General features: G+C 40.2%; 1 protein-coding gene across 1 annotated transcript; it reads left to right on the top strand.

Annotated features, from left to right (window-relative positions):
* The first annotated feature begins 14,829 nt into the window (after nt 1–14,829).
* Nucleotides 14,830–20,832, top strand: LOC137351455 (perilipin-2-like). Its single transcript, XM_068015903.1, has 7 exons — nt 14,830–14,892; nt 16,855–17,050; nt 17,620–17,702; nt 18,156–18,393; nt 18,707–18,891; nt 19,303–19,440; nt 20,452–20,832. Exons 1-7 carry the CDS (start codon nt 14,830–14,832, stop codon nt 20,830–20,832), a joined length of 1,284 nt encoding a protein of 427 aa, XP_067872004.1.
* The last annotated feature ends 312 nt before the right edge of the window (nt 20,833–21,144 follow it).

The following is a 21,144-nucleotide window of genomic DNA, read 5'->3' on the forward strand; positions in this document are numbered from 1 at the left end:
TATGGAAGTGAGTAATTCTGCAGTTGCATGTGGTGGGATGCTATTGTTCAAGATGGATGCTTAGAATGTAAAATGCTAAATTACAAAATTGAGTATTGACACTATCCTAAAAGGGGAAAAACTTGCATTTATGTAATGACTTTAACTTGCATGATGTGACAATCCCAAAGCAGAAGCCACTTTTCGTGCCATTAATAGGAAATGTGGACACTAATTTGTAGAGTGAGAACATATAAATTAGGAGTAAGCCACTTGCCCCTTCAAGCCTATTCTGCTATTCAATAAGATCATGTCTGAACTGATGCCTCCACTTTCCTGCCTACCCTGATACCCTTTCATCACCTTGCTTATCTAGAATTTATCTACCTCTGCCTTAAAAAAATATTCAAAGACTCTACTTCCACTGCTGTTTGAGGAAGAGAGTTTCAGAGCCTCATTACCCTCTGAGGAAATTTCTCCTCATCTCTGTCCTAAATGGGTGACCAAGTTCTAGATTCTCCCATAAGTGGAAACATCCTTTCCACATCCACCCTGTCATGACATTTCAATCATCTATGTTTCAATTAGGTCACCTCTTGCTCTTCTAATATCCAGTGGATAGGAGCCTAGCCTGTCCAACCTTTCCTCATAAGACAACCTGCCCATTCCAGGCATTAGTCTAGTAAACGTTCACTGAACTGGTTCCAATGCATTTACAACCTTCCTTTAAATAAGGAGACCAATACTGCACAAAGTACTCCAGATGTGGTCTCACCAATGCCCTTTATAACTGGGTCCTGCAATGTCATCATGACCAGAGAATCTGTTAATGCTAGTTGAAGGATAAAGTCATTATTATAGAGCACAGAAACACACCCTTCGGCCTACCATGGCTCTGCCGGCCATCAAGCCTATCTATTCTAATCTAAAGGCCTGCTCAAGTCTGCAAATGAAACCCGACTTTATTTTTACTTATTTATTTCGAGATACAGCACTGAACCAGGCCCTTCGGCCCACTGAGTCTGTGCCGACCAACAACCACCCATTTATACTAATCCTACATTAATCCCATATTCCCTACCACATCCCCACCATTCTCCTACCACCTACCTACAGTAGGGGCAATTTACAATGGCCAATTTACCTATCAACCTGCAAGTCTTTGGCTGTGGGAGGAAACTGGAGTACCCGGTGGAAACCCACGCGGTCACAGGGAGAACTTGCAAACTCCGCACAGGCAGTACCCAGAACTGAACCCGGGTCGCTGGAGCTGTGAGGCTGTGGTGCTAACCACTGTGCCGCCCATTGAGCCCTTTGATTTTTTTTTCCCGCACCCGACCCGACCACTGGAATAACGTTGATTATATTAGAGGTTGTGCTCCACCGAGGATGGAATCACTCACTGCAGAGTGTTTCCTGCCTTGATGTCCTGGCTGTCACTGAGTCTGACCTGACCTGGCCCAACCTGATCCCGAATGCTGGACCTGGAACAGCAACCCCGACCCAAAGCCAACAGGTCGTCGGGCCCGGTCGGGTTTGGGTTGGGTAGCCATGCTCTATTTTCAGCACTTGGCCTGTAGCCTTGTATGCTATGGTGTTTCAAGTGCTCAGCTAAATAACACTTAAATATTGTGAGGGTTCCTGCCTCTACCACCCCTTCAGGCAGTGTCTTCCAGATTCCAATCACCCTCTGGGTGGAAAAACCTTTTCCTCAAATCCCCTCTAAACCTCCTGCTCCTTACCTTAAATTTATGCCTCCTGGTTATTGACACCTTAGCCAAGGGAAAAAGTTTTTTCTATCTATGCCCTTCATGGATCTTTTTCGAGCACCTCGGGGCAGAGAGGGCTTTAGTTTAACATCAGTCAAACGATAGCATTTGACACTGCAGTATGTAGAAAGTGCTGCACTGTCGGACCAGATTGTGTCCAAATCTCTGGAATGGGACTTGAACCCACACCAAGGTGAGTGTGCTACCTCCACAGCCACAGCTGCCCTGCTTCAGCGTTTTCTGCTTGGATTTCAGAATTCCAGAAAATGTAGTTATATTTAAAATACAGCTATCTAATGTGTAAACTGTGGATGTGTTAGTAATTGTGTGACCAAGATTCACACAGAAATCTGAAAACTGGTTGCCATCACTACAAAATTATTTTTGGGGATGATTCAGTTAACTACATTGGATAGTGCTCAGTCTCCCATTAGGGGACAGTGTGTACTTGTATGAAGAGTATGGTGGACATGCACCATGTTTGAAACCTGATCAAGAATTCTGAACGCTTGTACCAGGTGATCCAGTGCATTCTGGCCTTGTTAACTGTTTTTGCATGTACCACAGAGGTACATGGTTGTCTGTGCCAGGCAATCAGTTTCTGGATAGAATAGTTTCAGCACTTGTAGGTAGATAATGCAGAGAGATTATTCCTAGAAAATCTGTCTATGGCAGGGGTTCACGAAGAACCAGCATAACGGGAAATAGAGAAAAAGGCTTAATCTATCAATGTCTCTTTGTTTCCATCTGCCATGTACACTATTTACTGTGCCACCTATCTTGGTGTCAGCATACCTGAATCTATGGCTTTCTATTCCTTCATCTAAAGTCACTTCTAAATATAGTGAAAAGCTGAGGGCCATGTACAGATCCCTGGGGAACACCACTAGTCACATCCTGCCAACTGGAATACATACCCATTATCCTACTCTGTCTCCTACCCATGTCAAAAGGTTTTCTTTTGCAGCTTTGTTGAATGTCTTTAGAATTCCATATAAATAATAATCCTAGACACTTCCTTATCTGCCACATTAGTTACCACCTTAAAGAAAAAAACAGTTTTGTTAGACATGACTTACCCTTTACAAATCCTTGCTGGTTCTGATCAGCTTATGATACTGAGTGTGTCATTGTTATTTACAGATGTGAATGTTTTTCTACTGGGCAATCAACTTTATGTTGGTTTTTGAATGCAGGAGATTGCAAAAGTGTTCCTGGGATATAAGGATTTGTAATTGTCCACAATGTTCTGCATCTGTTTAACTTCCACATTATTTTCAATAGGCAGCAGTGCATCTACTCCAAAGATTGGGACATTACCAGAGGTATCAACTGTCCTGGAGTTTATGCTGAAATTGTAGGTGCTATCCCATGCACCTGGTGCCATCTATCTATCTATTGTCACCGACTTGTATTATTTTTCTCCTCTGATTAAAACAGTGTGCTTTTAAGACTCTGTTAAAAACAATGCACCTTTAAAACAGGGAGAGAAGTTTGGGATTTCTGGAGGCACAGTGTGCCACAGCTGCATTTTGTTACCTAGGCAACAGCAGGAGAGGTCACATGGTACAATATTTCTACTTGTGTGTAAAACCGGCAAAAATCGGTCTGAACCAGTTTTGTTTGGAGACACTATCCAGCGAAGTGTACTGAAGAGAAAAGAGCTGTCCATTCTTTCTCAGCAGAAATACTACAAGGAGCTACAGGCTGAATTAATTGCTGAAAAAGGAAATAAGAGACCATTTGGTATTGCTGAAGGAACTGTCGATGCCTGCTGCAGCCTAAGAGTTTGAATGCTTATCAAACACAGACGGCTTCATCAAATCCAAGGGAAGACTTCGAGTGGCCTTTGATTATTTTCACATTAGAATACCTCATCCATCAGGAACATAACCCACTAAGACTTACTTATTTATTTAATCTTAAGAAACAGCTAAATTTAAAAACACCACTTTTAAAACGGTTAACCACTGTTATTTTTGAGTGTGTGTGAGAGAAAGGGGAAGTTAAGTTAAAATAAGTTATAAGGTCTTTAGACATAGGTTTATCTTAATAGTGCTTAAGATTTAGTTTTAATAAATAGTTAATTTGTTGTTGTCTAAAGATACCTGGATTACTCTGTTTTATTCTGCGGGCTACTAGGCATTGTTTTCCGGTTGGGTGGGAAAACCTCAAATAATATGCTGCGACCTGTGGAGTGACGGGACTGAATTGACAGTATGTTGCTCCTGCAGCGGTCATAACATATTAATTAGGCGGCTCATCTGGGGATCAGAATCAGACTAATTGGAGGGCTTGCATTTGGAATCATATTAATTACTCATCTGTGGGATAACATATAAATTGGGATCTTGCGTCTGGCATCATATTAATTGCTCTTGCATCTGGGATCATATTAATTGGAAACTCGATTGTCGATAGCCAAATCTAATGCCTATTACGAATAAGTAAAAGGAACCAGGTATATTATATAATAAATGTACAGTCTATATCATCAGAATGGCATTAGCAGTTGCAGCAGAGTTTCTGGGAAAGGTGAATGTTTCCCTCAGTGAGTTGATAACTTTAACTAAGAATAAACTAAAACAATTGGAGGCAAAATTGGGGTTAGAATTGCAATCAGGTGCCAAAAAAGCAGTGATAATTGACTTAATGGCCCAACATCTGGAATTAGAAGAAGATGAGGAACAAGAAGGTAGTATGTCAGAGAGTGATGCATGGAATTAGCCAGTTGGAAAGGGAAAAACTTAGGTTTCAACAGGAAACAGAAAAAGAAAAAGCAATAAGAAAACTTGAGGCTGAAAAAGAATTAAGAAAACTTGAATTGGAAAAAAGAGAGAAAATGAAAGAGAAGAAAGGGAATTTAAATTGAGAGATGGAACAAAGACAAAGGGGTAGTCTTGACTCCAGGGAAAATTTGGGCCAGGAAGAATCTGAATTCAGCCCAGGACCCAGCAAAAAGCTGTTTAAATTTATACAAGCTCATATAGATAACCTAAAAGTTTAGAAAGATAGGCAAGCAGCAGAGATTGCTGATGATTTTGAGCTTGTGAATAAGACAAAACCTTTTGTCCATCACGCCCATAAACCCAAGAAAGGATAGAAAGTACAAGAGTGAAAGGAAGGCAAATAGCTGGGGACAAGAAGGAACAGCTGGGAATGCCCCAAGATCACCTCCTCAGGCCAGAAAGGAAGGTGCTGAGGGTAGAAGTGAGGTTCGCAAGCTGAAGTGTTATCATTGCCACGAAACAGGTCATCTTTGTTCAGAATGCTAGAAGTTGCGAGGTAAACCCATAGGACTTGGGGTTCACAAAGCTAATGCAGAGGAAAAGACTCTGACTGAGGGAATAGCAGACCAGGCTATAGCTCTAACAGCAACTGTAAAACCAGATACAAAAACTAAAGTGAGTGTAGAGGTTAAGAATAAGATACCCAAAAGTTATAATGAATTTTTGTCAAAGGGGAAAGTAACTCCATATCCTTTAAGTGAGGCAGGAAAACCTATTATGCTAAGGGATACAGGAGCAACCCAAACACTCTTGCTGGGGAAAGATATAACGTTAAAGTTTTAGTTAATGAAAACAGATAGCCAAGTATCTGAAACCTTATTTGGGGATTTAGATAATCCAAATGAGATGTTTAACAGATATTCTATCATTGCAGCACAGCAAGCTGATTCAGCGATATGCCGAATAGTACAGACGGCTCTGACAGAAGCGAAGGCGAAAGGAGTTCCAGAAGGCTATTATATGGCAAACGGGGTTTTGAGGAGGAAATGGAGACTGCCTCATAGACCTGCGGACGAAGACTAGACAGTTGTTGAACAGATAGTGGTACCACCTAAATATTGCCAGGGATTATTAAGGTTAGCACATGACATTCCTTTTGCAGGACATAAGGGAATTCGGAAGATCAAAGCATGTAAAGCCAACATTATTACTGGCCAGGCCTTACAAAGGATGTAAAGCAGTTTTGTAGAGCTCAGTAACACCTTAAAGCATCCAAGCCAATATGAAAAAATGGGCAGACAAGAATGCAAAGCCTGCAATTTTCAACCAGGGGATGAAGTATCGGTGTTGTTACCGTTACAGGGAGAACCATTACAAGCACAGAGCAGTGGCCCATATAAAGTGATCAAAAGAGTAAGAAAGGTAGATTACTTGATTGACACCCCTGATCGCCAGAAGAAGAACTTGTGTCACTTTAATATGTTCAAACCATATTACCGAAGGAAGGAGGAAAAGCCAGTACAGGTATGTCAGGTAATCGGGACTGTTGAGAAGAAAAAGGATAGTGAGGTTGAGGCAGAAGGAGGCCTAGACAATTCTCAGATTGAACGTTCAACTATCAGGTTAGCGAATACAGAATGGCTAGGAAAATTGGACAACATGCTTTTGCACTTAGAGGCAAAATATGAAGACCTAACCAAGCTTTTCAAAACATTTAAAAGAGTTTGTAAGGATAAGCCGGGATGTACAACCATAGCCACACATGATGTGGATATTGGGGGGGAACTGGTCCTTTAAAACAACATCCTTACCGCTTAAGTCCAGACAAGATCCAGTATATGCTGGAAAACAATTTGATTGAACCTAGTCAAAGCAGCTGGAGTTCACCAATACTTCAACCAGGTTTTGTATAGACTACAGAAAAGTCAATGCAGTAACGAAAGCAGACTCCTACCCAATTCCACGTTTAGAAGACTGTATCGACAGAGTGGCAAGTGCTCGGTTTCTTACCAAGATTGGTTTGTTAGAAGGATACTGGCAAGTTCCTTTGATTCCTCGAGCCAAAGAGATATCAGCTTTGTAACACCTGACGGTCTTGATCAGTGCCGGGTGATGCCATTCGGGCTAAAATTGCCCCAGCCACTTTTCGAAGATTAATGAATCAGGGGGTAGCCAGTGTTCCCAACTGTGTAGTGTATTGTGATGATGTACTAATATACAGTAACACTTGGCAGGAACACTTAAACTAGCTAAAAATTTTGTTTAAAAAGTTACAAGCAGTGGACTTAGTGATAAATCTGGAAAAAGCGAATTCAGAAAAGCAAGAGTAACTTACCTCAGACACATAGTGGGGCAAGGACAGGTATTTGCTACAAAAAACGAAAAACAAAGTGGTATGGTCAGATGAATGTCAGGCAGCTTTTGAAAAGCTAAAGGCAATTTTAACTAATGAACCAGTGTTGGCTGCTCCAAATTTTGCTAAACCCTTTAAAATAGCGATCGATGTTAGTGACCTGAGGGTTAGTGCAGTCCTACTGCAGTACGACGAATCAGGCATAGAGAAGCCAGTAGGGTACTTTTCAAGAAAACTAAATTTCCATCAAAAAAAGTATTCCACTGTGGAAAATGAAACATTAGGACTTTTGCTGGCTCTCAAACATTTCGAAGTATATGTCTACCAAGACTATAAAGAAATACTAATGCACACAGACCATAACCCATTAACGTTTGTGGAAACATTTATAAACCGAAATGCTAGAATATTTAGATGGAGTTGTTGTTACAGCCTTATCATTTGAAAATTGTACATATTTCAGCGAAAAACAATGTTATTGCTGACGCTTTGTCACGAATTGAACAATTTAAAGTTATATGGATGGCGATGGTACAAAGAAAATGCTGTAAATTATCAGTAGAGTGAATGGTGCGTGAATGTGAGAAAACGTTAGTATTTTTCCAGTTTCTTTTTTTTTGCATTGTAATGAAACGCATTTCAGGAATGGTGTTTCATTTCGCCAAGGGCGGAGGTGTCACAGACTAGTATTGTTTTTCCCCTCAGATTAAAACAGTATGCTTTTAAGACTCTGTTAAAAACAGTGCACCTTTAAGACAGGAGAGAAGTTTTAGATTTCTGGAGGCACAGTGTGCCACAGCTGCATTTTGTTACCTAGACAACTGCAGGAAAGAGAGGTCACATGGTACAATGTTTCCACTTAACTGTGTGTAAAACTGGAAAAAAACAGTCTGAACCAGTTTTGTTTGGTGAGACTTTCCAGCGAAGCGTACTGAAGAGAAAAGAGACTGGAAATCATGTCTGTAAACAAAGGCATGTAAAATTATAACAAGAAAATGGTTAAATTTGTACATACAATAATATTTGTGTTTGAAATGCCTGTGATATTTTTCATTGGAGCCCTGAGATCATAAAGAATCTCTAACCATTCACTATTAACCAATGAGACTGATGAAAGAAGGCTGCACTCCTAGCATGCACTTGTACATACAGCTGGAAATTCATTGAACCTGATAGGACATGCTGTTTGTGAACCCTGCGATACTAGTTGAAAATGAAGAATTAATACCTCCAAGGAAACCATTTTAGCAGGGACTGGAGTATTGTTATCAGAGAAAGGTAAAACATCATCAACATCATCTTTTTCTGAGGTAAACACAAATGGTTATGCAAACATATTGGTTGATATCCTGAAACTACAATCAGCCATGTACAAGGGAGCCAAGCACAGGTATAGTTGTGAAGAAAAAGAATGCAAATTGCTTGGAGCAGGTAGTTAGACTTTGTAATGTATTTTAAATTAGGGTCAGGCTTCACTTAGTGGTAGCAGTCTTGCCTCTGAGTCAGAAGGTGATAGTTTTAATCCCTAGTCCAGAAACTGGAGCGCACATTATAGATTGGCACTTCAGTGAGGTAGTCCTGGAGTAGTGGAGGTGCCATCTTTCAGATGTAATATTAAATTGAAGCTGCATCTGTTCCTTTAGGTAGATGTAAAAGAATCCACAGCCTATTTTAAGAAAATCAGGGGATTTCTCCCAGTGTCCTGGCTAAAACTAATCTCTCAACCTACACCACCAATAAAAAGGGGACATGGTGGTGTAGTGGTAATGTCACTGAACTAGTAATCCAGACACCCAGGCCAATGCCCTGGGGACATGGGTTTAAATCCCATCACAGCAGCTGATGGAATTTAAATTCAACTAATTAGCAAGTTCAATTAATTAATAAAAAATCTGGAATTGAAAGCTAGCCTCAGTAATAGTGCCATGAAACTATCATCGATTGTCGTAAAAACCCATCTGGTTCACTAATGACCTTCAGGGAAAGAAATCTGCCATCTGTACCTGGTCTGACCTACATGTGACTCTAGAACCACAATATGGTTGACTCTTAACTGCCCTCTGAAATGACCTAGCAAGCCACTCAGTTCTCAAGGGCAATTAGGGACGGGCAACAAATGCTGGCCTCATCAGTGATGCCCACATTCCATGAAAGAATAAAAACAAATTATCTGGTAATTTATCTCATTCCTATCTGTGGGACATGGCAGTGCACCAATTAATTGCTTTTTTTGTCTACAGTACAACAGTGGCCACGTTTCAAAAGTACTTCATGGGCTGTGAAACATGTCACAATGTATTCACGATGTAATATAAATGAAAATTCATATTGTTAGTGGTTACTGCAGCTGCATCTATGACTTATGTTGAGAAAAACTTTTTTTTGTGTGTTGTGAATACAAATAGCACATTTTTGAAGCATTGGAGTTTGGAGAGAGATTTTGAATTAAAGTCCTGAATTCAAAATGTATGTTTAAGCTAGTTTCATAACACTAAATACAACTGCAGAGGTATTTAATAAAGAAGTAAAGTTAAAAAGTTGTAGCTTATTTCTTCATTATAAAGTTTTTGGCCTTCATTATAAAAAAAATGCAGTAAACAAAATGGGCAATAACAAGCATACATGCTGAGGAACAAAGGAATAACATCTTCCTGCAGTGGGGAAGGGAAATACTGGCCAGAATTTTATGTTCAGGCAGTGGCCCTGCCCACCAGCTAAAAAGTTGGGTGCGAGCCCATTTCCACTGGGCCTGGAATCCACGCAGCAATTTTACGTGACCTAGGCCCTTAATTGGCCCTTCTGAGGCAGGAAGGGGCCGGCAGCTCCTCAGTCCCAGCAGCGCCACCAGGTGCGGTGGCCACTGCTGGGATTGCACCTAACGAGAGAAGCCATGACGGACATCAGCCTCTGAGCAGGTAGGTGGGATCGGGCCTCACCAGGGACAATCAGCTGGGTCCTGACGAGAGGGTTGGGTGTCAGACTGTAGGCGGGGGGTGGGTTAGATTTAGCAGGGGCAGCCCGTATTTCTGGGTGGGGGGGGCCTCCATGGGGCACAGGGCGCCCGAACCTGAGGGACCACCACCCCCATCCTGCAAGGAAGCCGCCAGATATTACTGAGCGATCTCCGCAGTGGCCAAAGTGACCGTCCGTCACAAGTAAGATACAGTGGGGACGGGAGGAGAACTTAAGTGGCATTTAATTGACCACTTAAAGACCTCAATTGGCCTGGGACGGGCAGGCCATTTGCCACCTCCCCCGCTGCTGGTAAAACAGCAGTGGAGGTGGGTAGGCAACGGGAACAGCATCCCCCACCTCCCACTCGATTTTACATTCCCCCCCCCCCCCCACCCCTGCCTCCCAGCCCACTCCCAGGTGGGTTGGGGGGGTTGGGTGGGGGGGGGGGGTGGGGTTTGGTGGTATAAGTCCGGCCACTGCTTATATTTCAGGAATCAATTTTTTACAAAACAATTATTTTGTTGCCTCTGGGGAGATCTCTTACAAACCTCTTTCCATTTTCTTTCAGTGGGGTGTACACCTCTCCCCTACTTGCTCACCATGAGAAATGCAAAGAGAGATCTGTTAATTTTATTCTATGCATAGGGCACGAAACAAAGGCTCCATCGGAACACAGTAAAATACTACACTATGCTTGTATGGAATTTACCACTACCAGTAGTGTTGACCCAAGGTTCAGCTGAGCTGTGTGCATTCTATGCATTCCGAGATGGCCAAATAAAATCATAGTGTTGGTAGCAGAAACAACACTGGTGCAATGATGCACTTGAGCAATAAAACCTTTCAAATAAAATTAATTACTCTTTAGGCCTAAATTCCTGTTGGTTCTCCTTAAAAAGCGAAATAACAAATTTACAGAATTAAACAGCAGGCGCCTTATAGAATTTCCAACTGACACAATTTTAGGGAATAGACCAGACATTTCCCTATTATCCCATGTCTCAAACTGGACATTTATGTCCTGGATTGCAGTGAATATTTTTTCCCTAAATGGGTAATGCGTCAATGGAGATGACCGTTTGAGTCAATTCAGACTAAACGTAAGCAGAAAATCTCTTATTAATGACAACAGACATTTACAAGTATGCACAATTGTGAAATATTTTGGCAGCAATATGGAAGACAACAATGGTTCTGACACTGTGCCCCAGAATATATTTTAAACTGAGAAATTTTCCTTTTATTCTGGAAGCAGTAATTCTTGATGGAGTAAAGTTCCACACTCGTCAGATGCTCACTGGTATCATGAGAGAGTCAACTTTCTCCAGGTCGGAACTCGGACAGTGAATATTCACAGATTATTACATACAGCAACAGAGTTCAGCCCGTGACAAGACCTTCCTCAGATGGCATCCATGCGTACATCAATGATAGCCAGCTCTAGCTCTCCGGCTTCTCCTGTGGCCTCTGTGCTGTCACACTGTCCAACACCCAGACTTAGATGAATCACAATTCCCTTGAGTTAAACAATGGGAAGACTGACACCATTGTCTTCAGCCTCGTCGCAAACTGCATACTCTTGCCACCAACTTTCTCCCCTTCCCTGGCCACTTCCCTGTCACTGTCTCAGGCTAAATCAGCCTGTTCACAACTTTGGACTCCCTACTCAACTCCATGCTGAATTGAGGCCGTAGATCCTCTTAATCACAAAGACCACCACTATCTATGTTTTAGTGACCAGGGCTAAAACATTCATCTATATCTTTCTCAACTTCAGATTTGACTATTCTAGTACTGGCCTCCCATCCTTCACCCTCCATAAATGTAATTCAAAACTCTGTTGCTTCTATACATTCATACACCAATCCAAGTAGCTCAAGACCATAGTTTTTGCTGATGTACATTGACTCCCAATTCTTCAACGCCATGAACTGAAAATTCTTATCTTTATGTTACATTTCCCCCGATGGTCTTGTTCCTCCTTATCTCAGTGTTACGACCGAGGTGGGAGGAGTGCAGTCTTTTCTAGTTCCACTTCTCCGCAGGTCACAACATAGATTTTAAAAATGTTTACCCAGTTACCAATTCGATCAATCATATACTCTACTCTTTATCCCAGAATGAAATAGACCAACCAGGTTTCTTTAATAAACAACAAAATTATCAAACAAGACTTATCCAGTAATGAAGCAAAGCATTAACACACAGATTGAAATATAAAACTTCTCTTTTTAAATTCCTCCCATACACACATTCTGAAAAAAAACAGAAATTCTCTCTGCGGAGGTCTGTTACAAAAAAATACTTTGGCCAAATACGTGCTAATTCTTTTAAAAAAAAGACATGGAAGGAAGTTAGTTGTCCCTTTTGGTCTGGTGTCTGGGTATACAGAGATGAGTTACTGGAATCTTTTCTAAAGCAGTTCTTTTCAGATGGCATTGAGAATTAAGCTGGCAGGTTTTTCCAGCTTCTCAGGAAAGATGCAGCACCAGGGATTTTAGCTCTCCCACACTGGATCTTTGCAGGGTTTCTTCAAAGAGGTAGAGAAAGAGGTGAGTTGGGTGGTTTCTTTTTCCTTGGCAGGCAAAACACCAACTGTCTTCAAAACAGTTCACACCCCAATTGAACTGAAAACAATATCTTCCTCAAACACAAAGTCAAGTACAGAGCCTGGGAAAAGGAAGATGGTGGAGTTAAGCAGGATTTTAAAGGAGGAGAGTAAAGTAGCAAGGAGGAGGGTTTGATGAGGGCTATCAAAGCTTAGAGCCTCAATAGTTGATACTATGGCCATCATAAATGGGTGATGGAAAGAGTGGGGGGGGGATAAGCTCCATAAACCTTGACATGTGGCTTCTCTGTAAACATCTTCCCCAGGTCACCGAGGTTTCTGTTGTTTATTGAGCTTAAAGCTCCTCCTCCTTGCTACTTTACTCTCCTCCTTTAAAATCCTGCTTAACTCCACCACCTTCCTTTTCCCTGGCTCCGTACTTGCTTATAAACTGTTAAATCTCTAACTTCTTCCAATTTTGATGAAAGGCTATCGACCTGAAACATTAACTTTGTTTCTCTTTCCACTGATGACCTCATTACTGCCTTGGTCCAAACATGGACAAAAGAGCTGAACTCAAGAGTTGAAGTGAGAGTTATTGCATTTGTCTAAGTGTGGCATCAAGCAGCCCTAACTAGATTGAGGGTAATGGAAATCAGGGGGAAAGCTCTCCACTGGTTGGAGTCATACCTAGCACAAAGGAAGATGGCTGTGGTTGTTGGAGGCCAATCATCTCAGCCCCAGGACACCTCTTCAACTGCTTCATCAATGACCTTCCCTCCATCATAAGCTCAGAAGTGGGAATGTTCACTGATGATTGTAAGATGTTCAGTACCATTTGCAACTCCTCAGATACTGAAGCAGTATATGTATCCATATGCAGCAAGACCTGGACAACATTCAGTCTTGGGCTGATAAATGGCAAGCAGCATTTGCACCACACAAGTGACAGGCCATGGCCATCTCCAACAAGAGAGAATCTAATTGCTTGATTGTCACCCCATCCACCACCTTAAACATTCATTCCCTCCACCATTGATGCACAGTGGCAGCAAAATGGACTGCAACAGCTCACCACGCCTCCTTCAACAGCATCTTCCAAACCCATGACATCTTCCAACTAGAAGGACAAAGGCAGCAGATGCGTGGGACCACCACCATCAGCAGGTTCCCCTCCAAGCCACACACCATCCTGACTTGGAAATATATAACTATTCCTTCACTGTTGCTGGATCAAAATCCTGGAACTTCCTCCCCAACTGCACTGTGGGTGTACAGCAACAGATGGACTGCAGTGGTTCAAGAAGGCAGCTCGCCACCACCTTCTCAAGGATAATTAGGGATGGGCAATAAATGCTGGCCTTGCCAGTGATGCCCACATCCCATGAAATGAAAAAAAAAATTGCCTAGCCCACTCAGTGTTTCTAGAATTTTCTGTTTTTAATTTTGCATTTGCAGCATCTGCAGTATTTTACTTCATCTTAAAATCTACATTTTTGACCAAATGTACCTCTCCAAAGTTCTCCTTCTTTAGCTCAGAGTCCTTTATTTTCTTATAGCTCTATGAAGCACTTGGAATGCTTTTCTACATTCATAGTGCAAATACACACAGGTTGTTGTTGTTTATCCTAACTTCCCTGTTACTACAAACAAACAATCTAATGGTTTCTGAATAGGGACCAGGAGTGGGGGGTCTTTGATTGTCATTTTTCTCCCACTTTAGCCCATTGTCAGAGATGCCCCTTATAGTACTCTAGCTGGCATCAGCTAACAGGTATTGAACCTCGGACCTTACTAAATAGATAGCTCAGTTACCACAGCGAGCAGTTTTCTTACTTACATCAAGAGATCACCACCTCTTTTTTTATAGCTCTATTCTTTTTTAATATTTCACTTGCTTGAATGCCTTTTAAGAATCCACTGAATTTCCCCCACCCTCTTCCTTGCAATTTATTTCCCTAGCATTTATTGGATTGGTCTGTGTGTGATTGGCATGTGATAAACCCTGATTCTGAAGCTGGCTACAATTAGTGCATGCTGTCAGGTTGTTCCATTTTATGAATCTCTATTGGTTAGTTTAACAAGTTCCCCCTCAGCTAATGGGTTCAGGTGTATAAATGCATTGCTCATGGCACTAATAAGAGAACAGGCTAAGTTTGTAGGAAAGTAAGGGGTTGTAAGTAGTTTTGATTTGTTTAGAAACTTTGAAAGTTATTTTTAATATTGTTAAACTTCTACTAGAACAATATTTAGTTTTTTTTTAATGTTATAGTAATATTTCTGTATAGAAGTTGAGTAAATGGTAGATCTGTTAAGTTAATTAACTTTCAGGTTTATGTAAAGGCAGTCTATATCTGTTATGTTTTTGCCCCTTTTTAAGGAGAATCTTTCTTCTGTACTATCTAAAGTTTCTATAGTAGCTTTAGAAAATTAGTGTCATTAAAAAAACTTGGAAAAATTGTTTTTCTCTTTCTAAGATTTGTTTTTTGACTCATAATGGCATCAATAGCAGAAAGTGTTGCCAACACTGCAGAAAGCCAAGAAAATGAAAACCAACAGGTACAGTTTGTGTAGAGAATATTTGTTTGTGTATAATCTAATACAAATCTAGAAGTACTTTTTTAAAAAAAAAAAAAAATCATCTTTTACTTCAAAGAAAAGCTTCAGGTCTCCTAGATATAAGCATACTAGAATAACTGCCATAATGTTCCAATAATGACCAAATCTTTAAAATGGTTATGCTTGACCTTGCCTTTCCCCATATGAATGATTTGCATCAAGCCACTATCTATCTACTTGCCATTGTTGTACATAATTGGCAAAGACTGCTAATCTCCAGTTAGAATCTTTTGTTGGGTATGATTACTTGGTTCTGTTGGTAATGCTATAGCATTTTCTCTTGATTACCCAATCACTTAACAATAGTACCCAATTAACTGATCTCAGGATTCAAAAGCCTTATTCTTAAAATGTAACAAATTAGTTTTATTGCTAATAAACTTATCAATTTGACATCTGAGCTAGAATCTACTATTGAAGTAGTAGCAGGACATTTATCAAATGGTTTCACAGTTTTATGAAGGGGAAATTGTTTGACAAATTTTATAAGTGTTCTTTTTTTGAAGCAGTAACAAGTGGAGTGGATAAGCGAATTAATAAATGTGGTGTATTTGGCTTTCCAAAAGGTCTTCAATAAGGTGCCACATAAAAGGTTACTAGACAAGATGAGGGCAATATATCTGCATTAATAGAGATGAGCTAACTGATCTGGGATAAATGGGCATTTTAAAATTGGCAAACTGTAACTAGAAGTGCCACAGGGATCTGTGCTGGGCCCTCCATTATCTTTACAATTTATGAATGACTTGGATGAAGGGAGTGAATGTATTGTAGCAAAGTTTCCTGACTATACAAAGATAGGAAAGCAAGTTGAAGACAAAGTATCTGCAAATGGGATAAGTGAGTACAATGGGAAAATAAAGTTCCCACTTTTGGGAGTTGGGGGTGGATCAAAACAATATTTAAACGGCAGTACTGCTGTAGAGGGGTCTGGGTACATGAATGTTTGTATATTAGTACAGCAAGTAATAGGGAAGGCAAATGGAATGTTCCCCTTTATTGCAAGGGGAATGGACTATAAAAGTAGGAAGGACTTGATGGGCTGAATGGTGGCCTTCTGTGTTGTAAATGATTAAGTTGACCTATAGATGTACAAGGTGTTGGTGATACCATACCTAGAGTGTACAGTTTTGGTCTCCAAGAAAGGATATACTTGCTTTGGAGGCAGTTCTAGAGAAGGTTCTCTAGGTTGATACCTGGTATAAAGGGATTGCCTCAAGGAAAAGGTGGTCCTATACTCTTTGGAGTTTAGAAGAATGAGGTAATATCGAAATATACAAGATTCTGCGGGTGCTTTTTTTTTTTTCTCCCTTGTGGAGAATCTAGAACTGGGGGGCACAGTTTCAGAATAGAGACTCCCTTAAGACTGATGAGAATTTTTTTCCTTGATTAATATTTGGATTTGTCTACACTGGAGTCTGTTGAATATATTTTCAGCTGAGCTAAACCTTTTCTTTGAGAGCATACAGGGTTATGGGGGCATGCAGCAAAGTGGCATTAAGGCCACAATCCGATTAGCCATTATTGCATTGACTGGTCAAGCAGGCTAAAGGGGTTAAATGGCCTACTGCTTCTATTTCTTGTGTTCTTCTGTTAACATGAAATGAGCTTAGGGGGTGTGATTTTTTTTTTTTTATTTTTTTTTTTGGGAGGCCAGCTAATTTGAACTGAATCTCAAGACCTACAAATATTGATTATCCTGCACTAATTTGACAACTGAATGTTGGTCCTCTATTTCTTGAAAGTAAAATTTTTTCCAAATAAAATGTCCTGTCTAATTGGCTGCTAGTTTTAAAGATATGAGTTGTAACATCAACTGTAGTTGACCTAGAACGCTTGCTTAATACAAGCAGATACTAATTCTCTAACACATACTACGTGCTATGACTCTACATCTTTCAGAATGTAGTTGATCGAGTAACACGTCTGCCACTTGTGAGCTCTGCCTGTGACCAGGTATCTGCAGCATACATGAGCACCAAGGAGAGCTATCCTGCTGTGAAGACCATCTGTGATATGGCAGAGCAGGGAGTGAAAACTCTTTCTTCTGTAGCTGCTAGTGGTGCTAAACCAATTATGGACAAGTTGGAACCTCAAAGTAAGATGTCACTTGCATTTTGTTTTAGAAACACTAGGATTGTCACCAATAACCATGCAATATCTCAGTGCTCCCTTTCTGGAAGCAAATGCAATCTAGAAGTAATTTCATTTGAATTTGAACAGTCACCAGCTATGCATAAAGTATTTGGCACCTGCATGCTTGTCAATGAAGTCCACTTCAAATATACTGTTACTACTTCTCCATCTATTGGATGAAGTGCCTATCTAAGGTCCAGGACAGTTTAATTACTTGAGAAATCTAGCTTGAAGTTTCTGGTCATTGCACTCTAGCCATCAGGAGTGCAGTGGACTTGATGGGCCAGCAGGACTTCCTGTCTATCAATTTTATGTTACATATTTCTCAGGATTTATTCACTTTTTGGTGCACTTCACTGCTTATCTTCTCCCTAGAGAAGCTGAGTTACAGTTTAACCAACTAAATTGTAAGAGTATTACTTTATAGATGTGAAAAGTCAGTAATAAATTCATGGCTATCACTAGTGGCCTGATGAATGACTGAACTGTAACCATTTTGTCCTGGATTTTTGACCATATTCTACATTTCAGTTGCAGTAGCAAATGAGTATGCCTGTAAAGGCTTGGACAAGCTGGAGGAGAAGCTCCCTATCCTTCATCAGGCTACAGACCAGGTAGGTGTTCAATGGTTTGAGAAAATCTTCCTCCATAGGAAGCAAAATGTAGTTTAATATGTCACTGCTTAGTATCATTCTCTATTCAGAATTTTAATGTACCTGTGCTGATCTTTCCATTTTTTTTATTTTTTTCTTGGTAATAACTGTTAATTGAAGGAGCCCAGACAACTCCTTGTCCTATATGAATTGTGTGCACTTGAACAGGCAAATTGCCTGTAGTAATACAAAAGACTGCACCTCTTACTGCAGTGCTGCCCTATTATTCTAGAATATTCAGAGTTCTGGACTTTGAACCTATTCATTTTTCTTGAATGTTGGGTAAAATTGGCTGAAGTATTTAAGTGTATACTTTCAGTTAGAATTAAATGTTTATTTGAGTAATCTCAATGGGGAAGAGATTTTGTGCACTTGTTAGCCTGTAATTATTGACCTATTTCAATAATATTACAGGTCCTTGCTGAAACAAAGGAGCTAGTGACATCAAAAATTACTGATGTAAAAGAGTCAGTAATAGGTGTTGTAGATATGACGACAACTGCAGTACAAGGCAACCTGGCAAGAACTAAAGCAGTTGTAGTTGAAGGTGCCAATGCTATGGGTCAGCTGGTGACTACTGGAATGGATCTTTCTCTCTCCAAATCTGAAGCACTGGTTGATCACTATCTTCCTATGACCAAGGCAGAACTAGGTAACTACAAACCTGAAACCATTACTACAACATCACTCAGCTGCAATTATGTCCTTGACTGCTGCATGCCTATTGGGTTCAATGCACCTACATTGCATGTGCCAATCTTCTGCTATTTAATAAATACAACTTTAATTTCAGAAATTAATCTTGGGATATGGCTAAAGATTAGCCAACCCAGTTAGGTTTCCTGCTATCCCTTCCATTGACTTTTTACAATATTCTTGCTACTGCAGAATCCCCTTGAGGAATGAATAAATATCTAAAGTAATTGAAGCCAATTACTGCCTCAATTCTGACTTTTTTTTTGTAGCTGAAGTGGCCACTCTCTCTGAAGGCTCTGACACTGCATCAGGACAGGAACAGTATTATGTACGCTTGGGATCTTTATCTTCCAAAGTTCGCAATCGTGCATACCAGTATTCTATAGCCAAGATGCAACAAGCCAAACAGAATGGCCAGGAAACACTCTCTCATCTCTACAACCTTGTAGATTTGGTAAGACAATTGACTTGTGGATACCTTACTAACTGTACACATTCAAGATCAACATCACTAAATTAATTCCTCTAATCTGTTGCCTTCAATTGTGAAGATTGTAGTTTCTAATCTCTAATTTTTTTTTGTCTTGCATTAGTTTGTCTTTTATACTGTGATGTAAATAGACTAACTTTCAATGGTCAACATGCCTGAAAGATTGTCCTACTGGAAGTCATTTATATTGCTCTTTTTTTTTTTGAGCAAAGATAGTTAACTCCTCAAATCTGAGTAGTGGTAGCTACTATTCAGGAATAGTAGCTGAGTTAACTTTTCATCTAGGAATATTTTCATTTGAATATACTAATCAACCCTTTAATCTTGATTGCAACACATGGCTCTCCTGCCTAAATGTGAATTGTGTACTTCTAGATTGAAACTGCAAAACAAAGTGCAGAATCAGCACATCTCAAACTACAGGATGTTCGAGCAACTTTGAATCAGATCCTATTTGATGCAAGAAAGGAACAGCCAGATGGCCAAGCTAAAGAGCTGTCTCTTTCTTCAGAAGTAAGAATGAATTGATGTAGAAACTGCCTGATGCCATAAACTTTCCCCCTCCCCCATGATGCCTGAGCAGTGAAATACTCTAGCATGTATGTCTAAAATTGATAGCTTTTGTAGGCCAGGGGTCTGCAGCATGTGGCTCTTTAACATCTCATTTTCAGCTTCCAATCTTTGCCAGTTGAATCACTGAGCAAAGTAAGCTGTTTTTATGGGGAGAGGCTAATTATGCTACATTTTACAGGTTCAAATTATTTTAACTAACAAAATTATTCTCTCAACCTGTTCAAGTGGTTTAACTACATGGTTATAGATGCTTTTGATTTAATAAATAGATTTTATGGTTGCAACCATTGTTTCTAATATAGCCAAGATTATTCTGTACTATTGAAGCTATTTTTTTTTCTTACTAGAGGCATTTGGCTTAGAAATGCCAAATCCCTGTCTTGCTCCTAAATCTAGGTTTTTAAAAGAAAAAACCTTTTTCAAGTAAAGGTTGCAGACCCCTGATCGAGGCCATGCTTAGCTGCAGCAACTGGATTTCTAGTTTGTCAAGTTTCATAACTTGTTTTATCCCATCACTATATGGGACAAGGTGAGGCTGGCCCCAAGAACTACCTCCCAGTACAGGGTTTGAACCCATACTGTTCAGCACCACATGCTAACAATCTAACAAACCAACCCCTGCAATTGGATCAGCACTAATAGCTCAATGCCTGCATTTATAGTAAGGCATTAACTATATTGTATCTTGCCCACCCTTGTTTAGTTCCATCAAATGCAGTATATGGTACCATAAGTATAAGCCCTCCGAGGCCTTGTTAACTTTGTCTAATTCAATATTTCTAAATCCACCTCAAGAAAGCTGGGTAATTCTGGGGCATGCTGGCAATTTGACTTCCATTGCCTTTCTGCTTTCCTCCCACAAGACCTTCCAACCAACAAGTAATACCAGGACAAAAATAACACTTGCTGGAACAAGCAGACTGAAATTAATTTAACTTTCTCTAATTCTAGCAAATTGAATCTGAAACATTGGCCATGACTCAGAATTTCTCTAATCAGTTACAAACCATCTGCTGGACCCTAGTTTCAAATGTTCGTGGTCTGCCTCAGAATATTGAAGATCAAGTACAGCATATCTACAAATTAGCAGAGGAGATCTACAGTTCTCTTGCAACAGCCACCTCTTTCCAAAATCTGTCTGCACAATTCCTGACTCAGAGTAAAGAGCAAATGTTGAAGATTCGTGAGGCAATGGATGGGGTGATGGACTATGTGCTTCACAACACTCCCTTTAACTGGCTGGTGGGACCCTTTATCCCACAGTTGACTGAAGGTCAGAAGCCTCTGGTGTCAACTGAAATGAAGCAATCTGGAACTGCATTACCTCAGTAGTCCCTATTGGGATGGATGCTCAATCTATTATACCTCAATGGCATAAAGGTTTCTCATTACCACTTGATTCCAATCTGTAGAATGATAATTGTATCAATGCTGACTTTTTAAGTGGGATAAATCTGGCTAATTAACTTAAGATTTTGGGGAAAATTCTGGTTAGTGACTAGTGAACAAGATGCGTCTTGCTATTACAAATGGCTTGATTCAATCAAGGTATTGACCAATGGCTGTGTATTTTTGTAAATATTGTAATAAACACTTGCATGTAAAATGAGCCATTGCAGTACAAATCTATTTCCTAATTTCAGC

Source organism: Heterodontus francisci, chromosome 36 (assembly GCF_036365525.1).
Source record: "Heterodontus francisci isolate sHetFra1 chromosome 36, sHetFra1.hap1, whole genome shotgun sequence".
Taxonomy (NCBI): Eukaryota; Metazoa; Chordata; class Chondrichthyes; order Heterodontiformes; family Heterodontidae; genus Heterodontus; species Heterodontus francisci.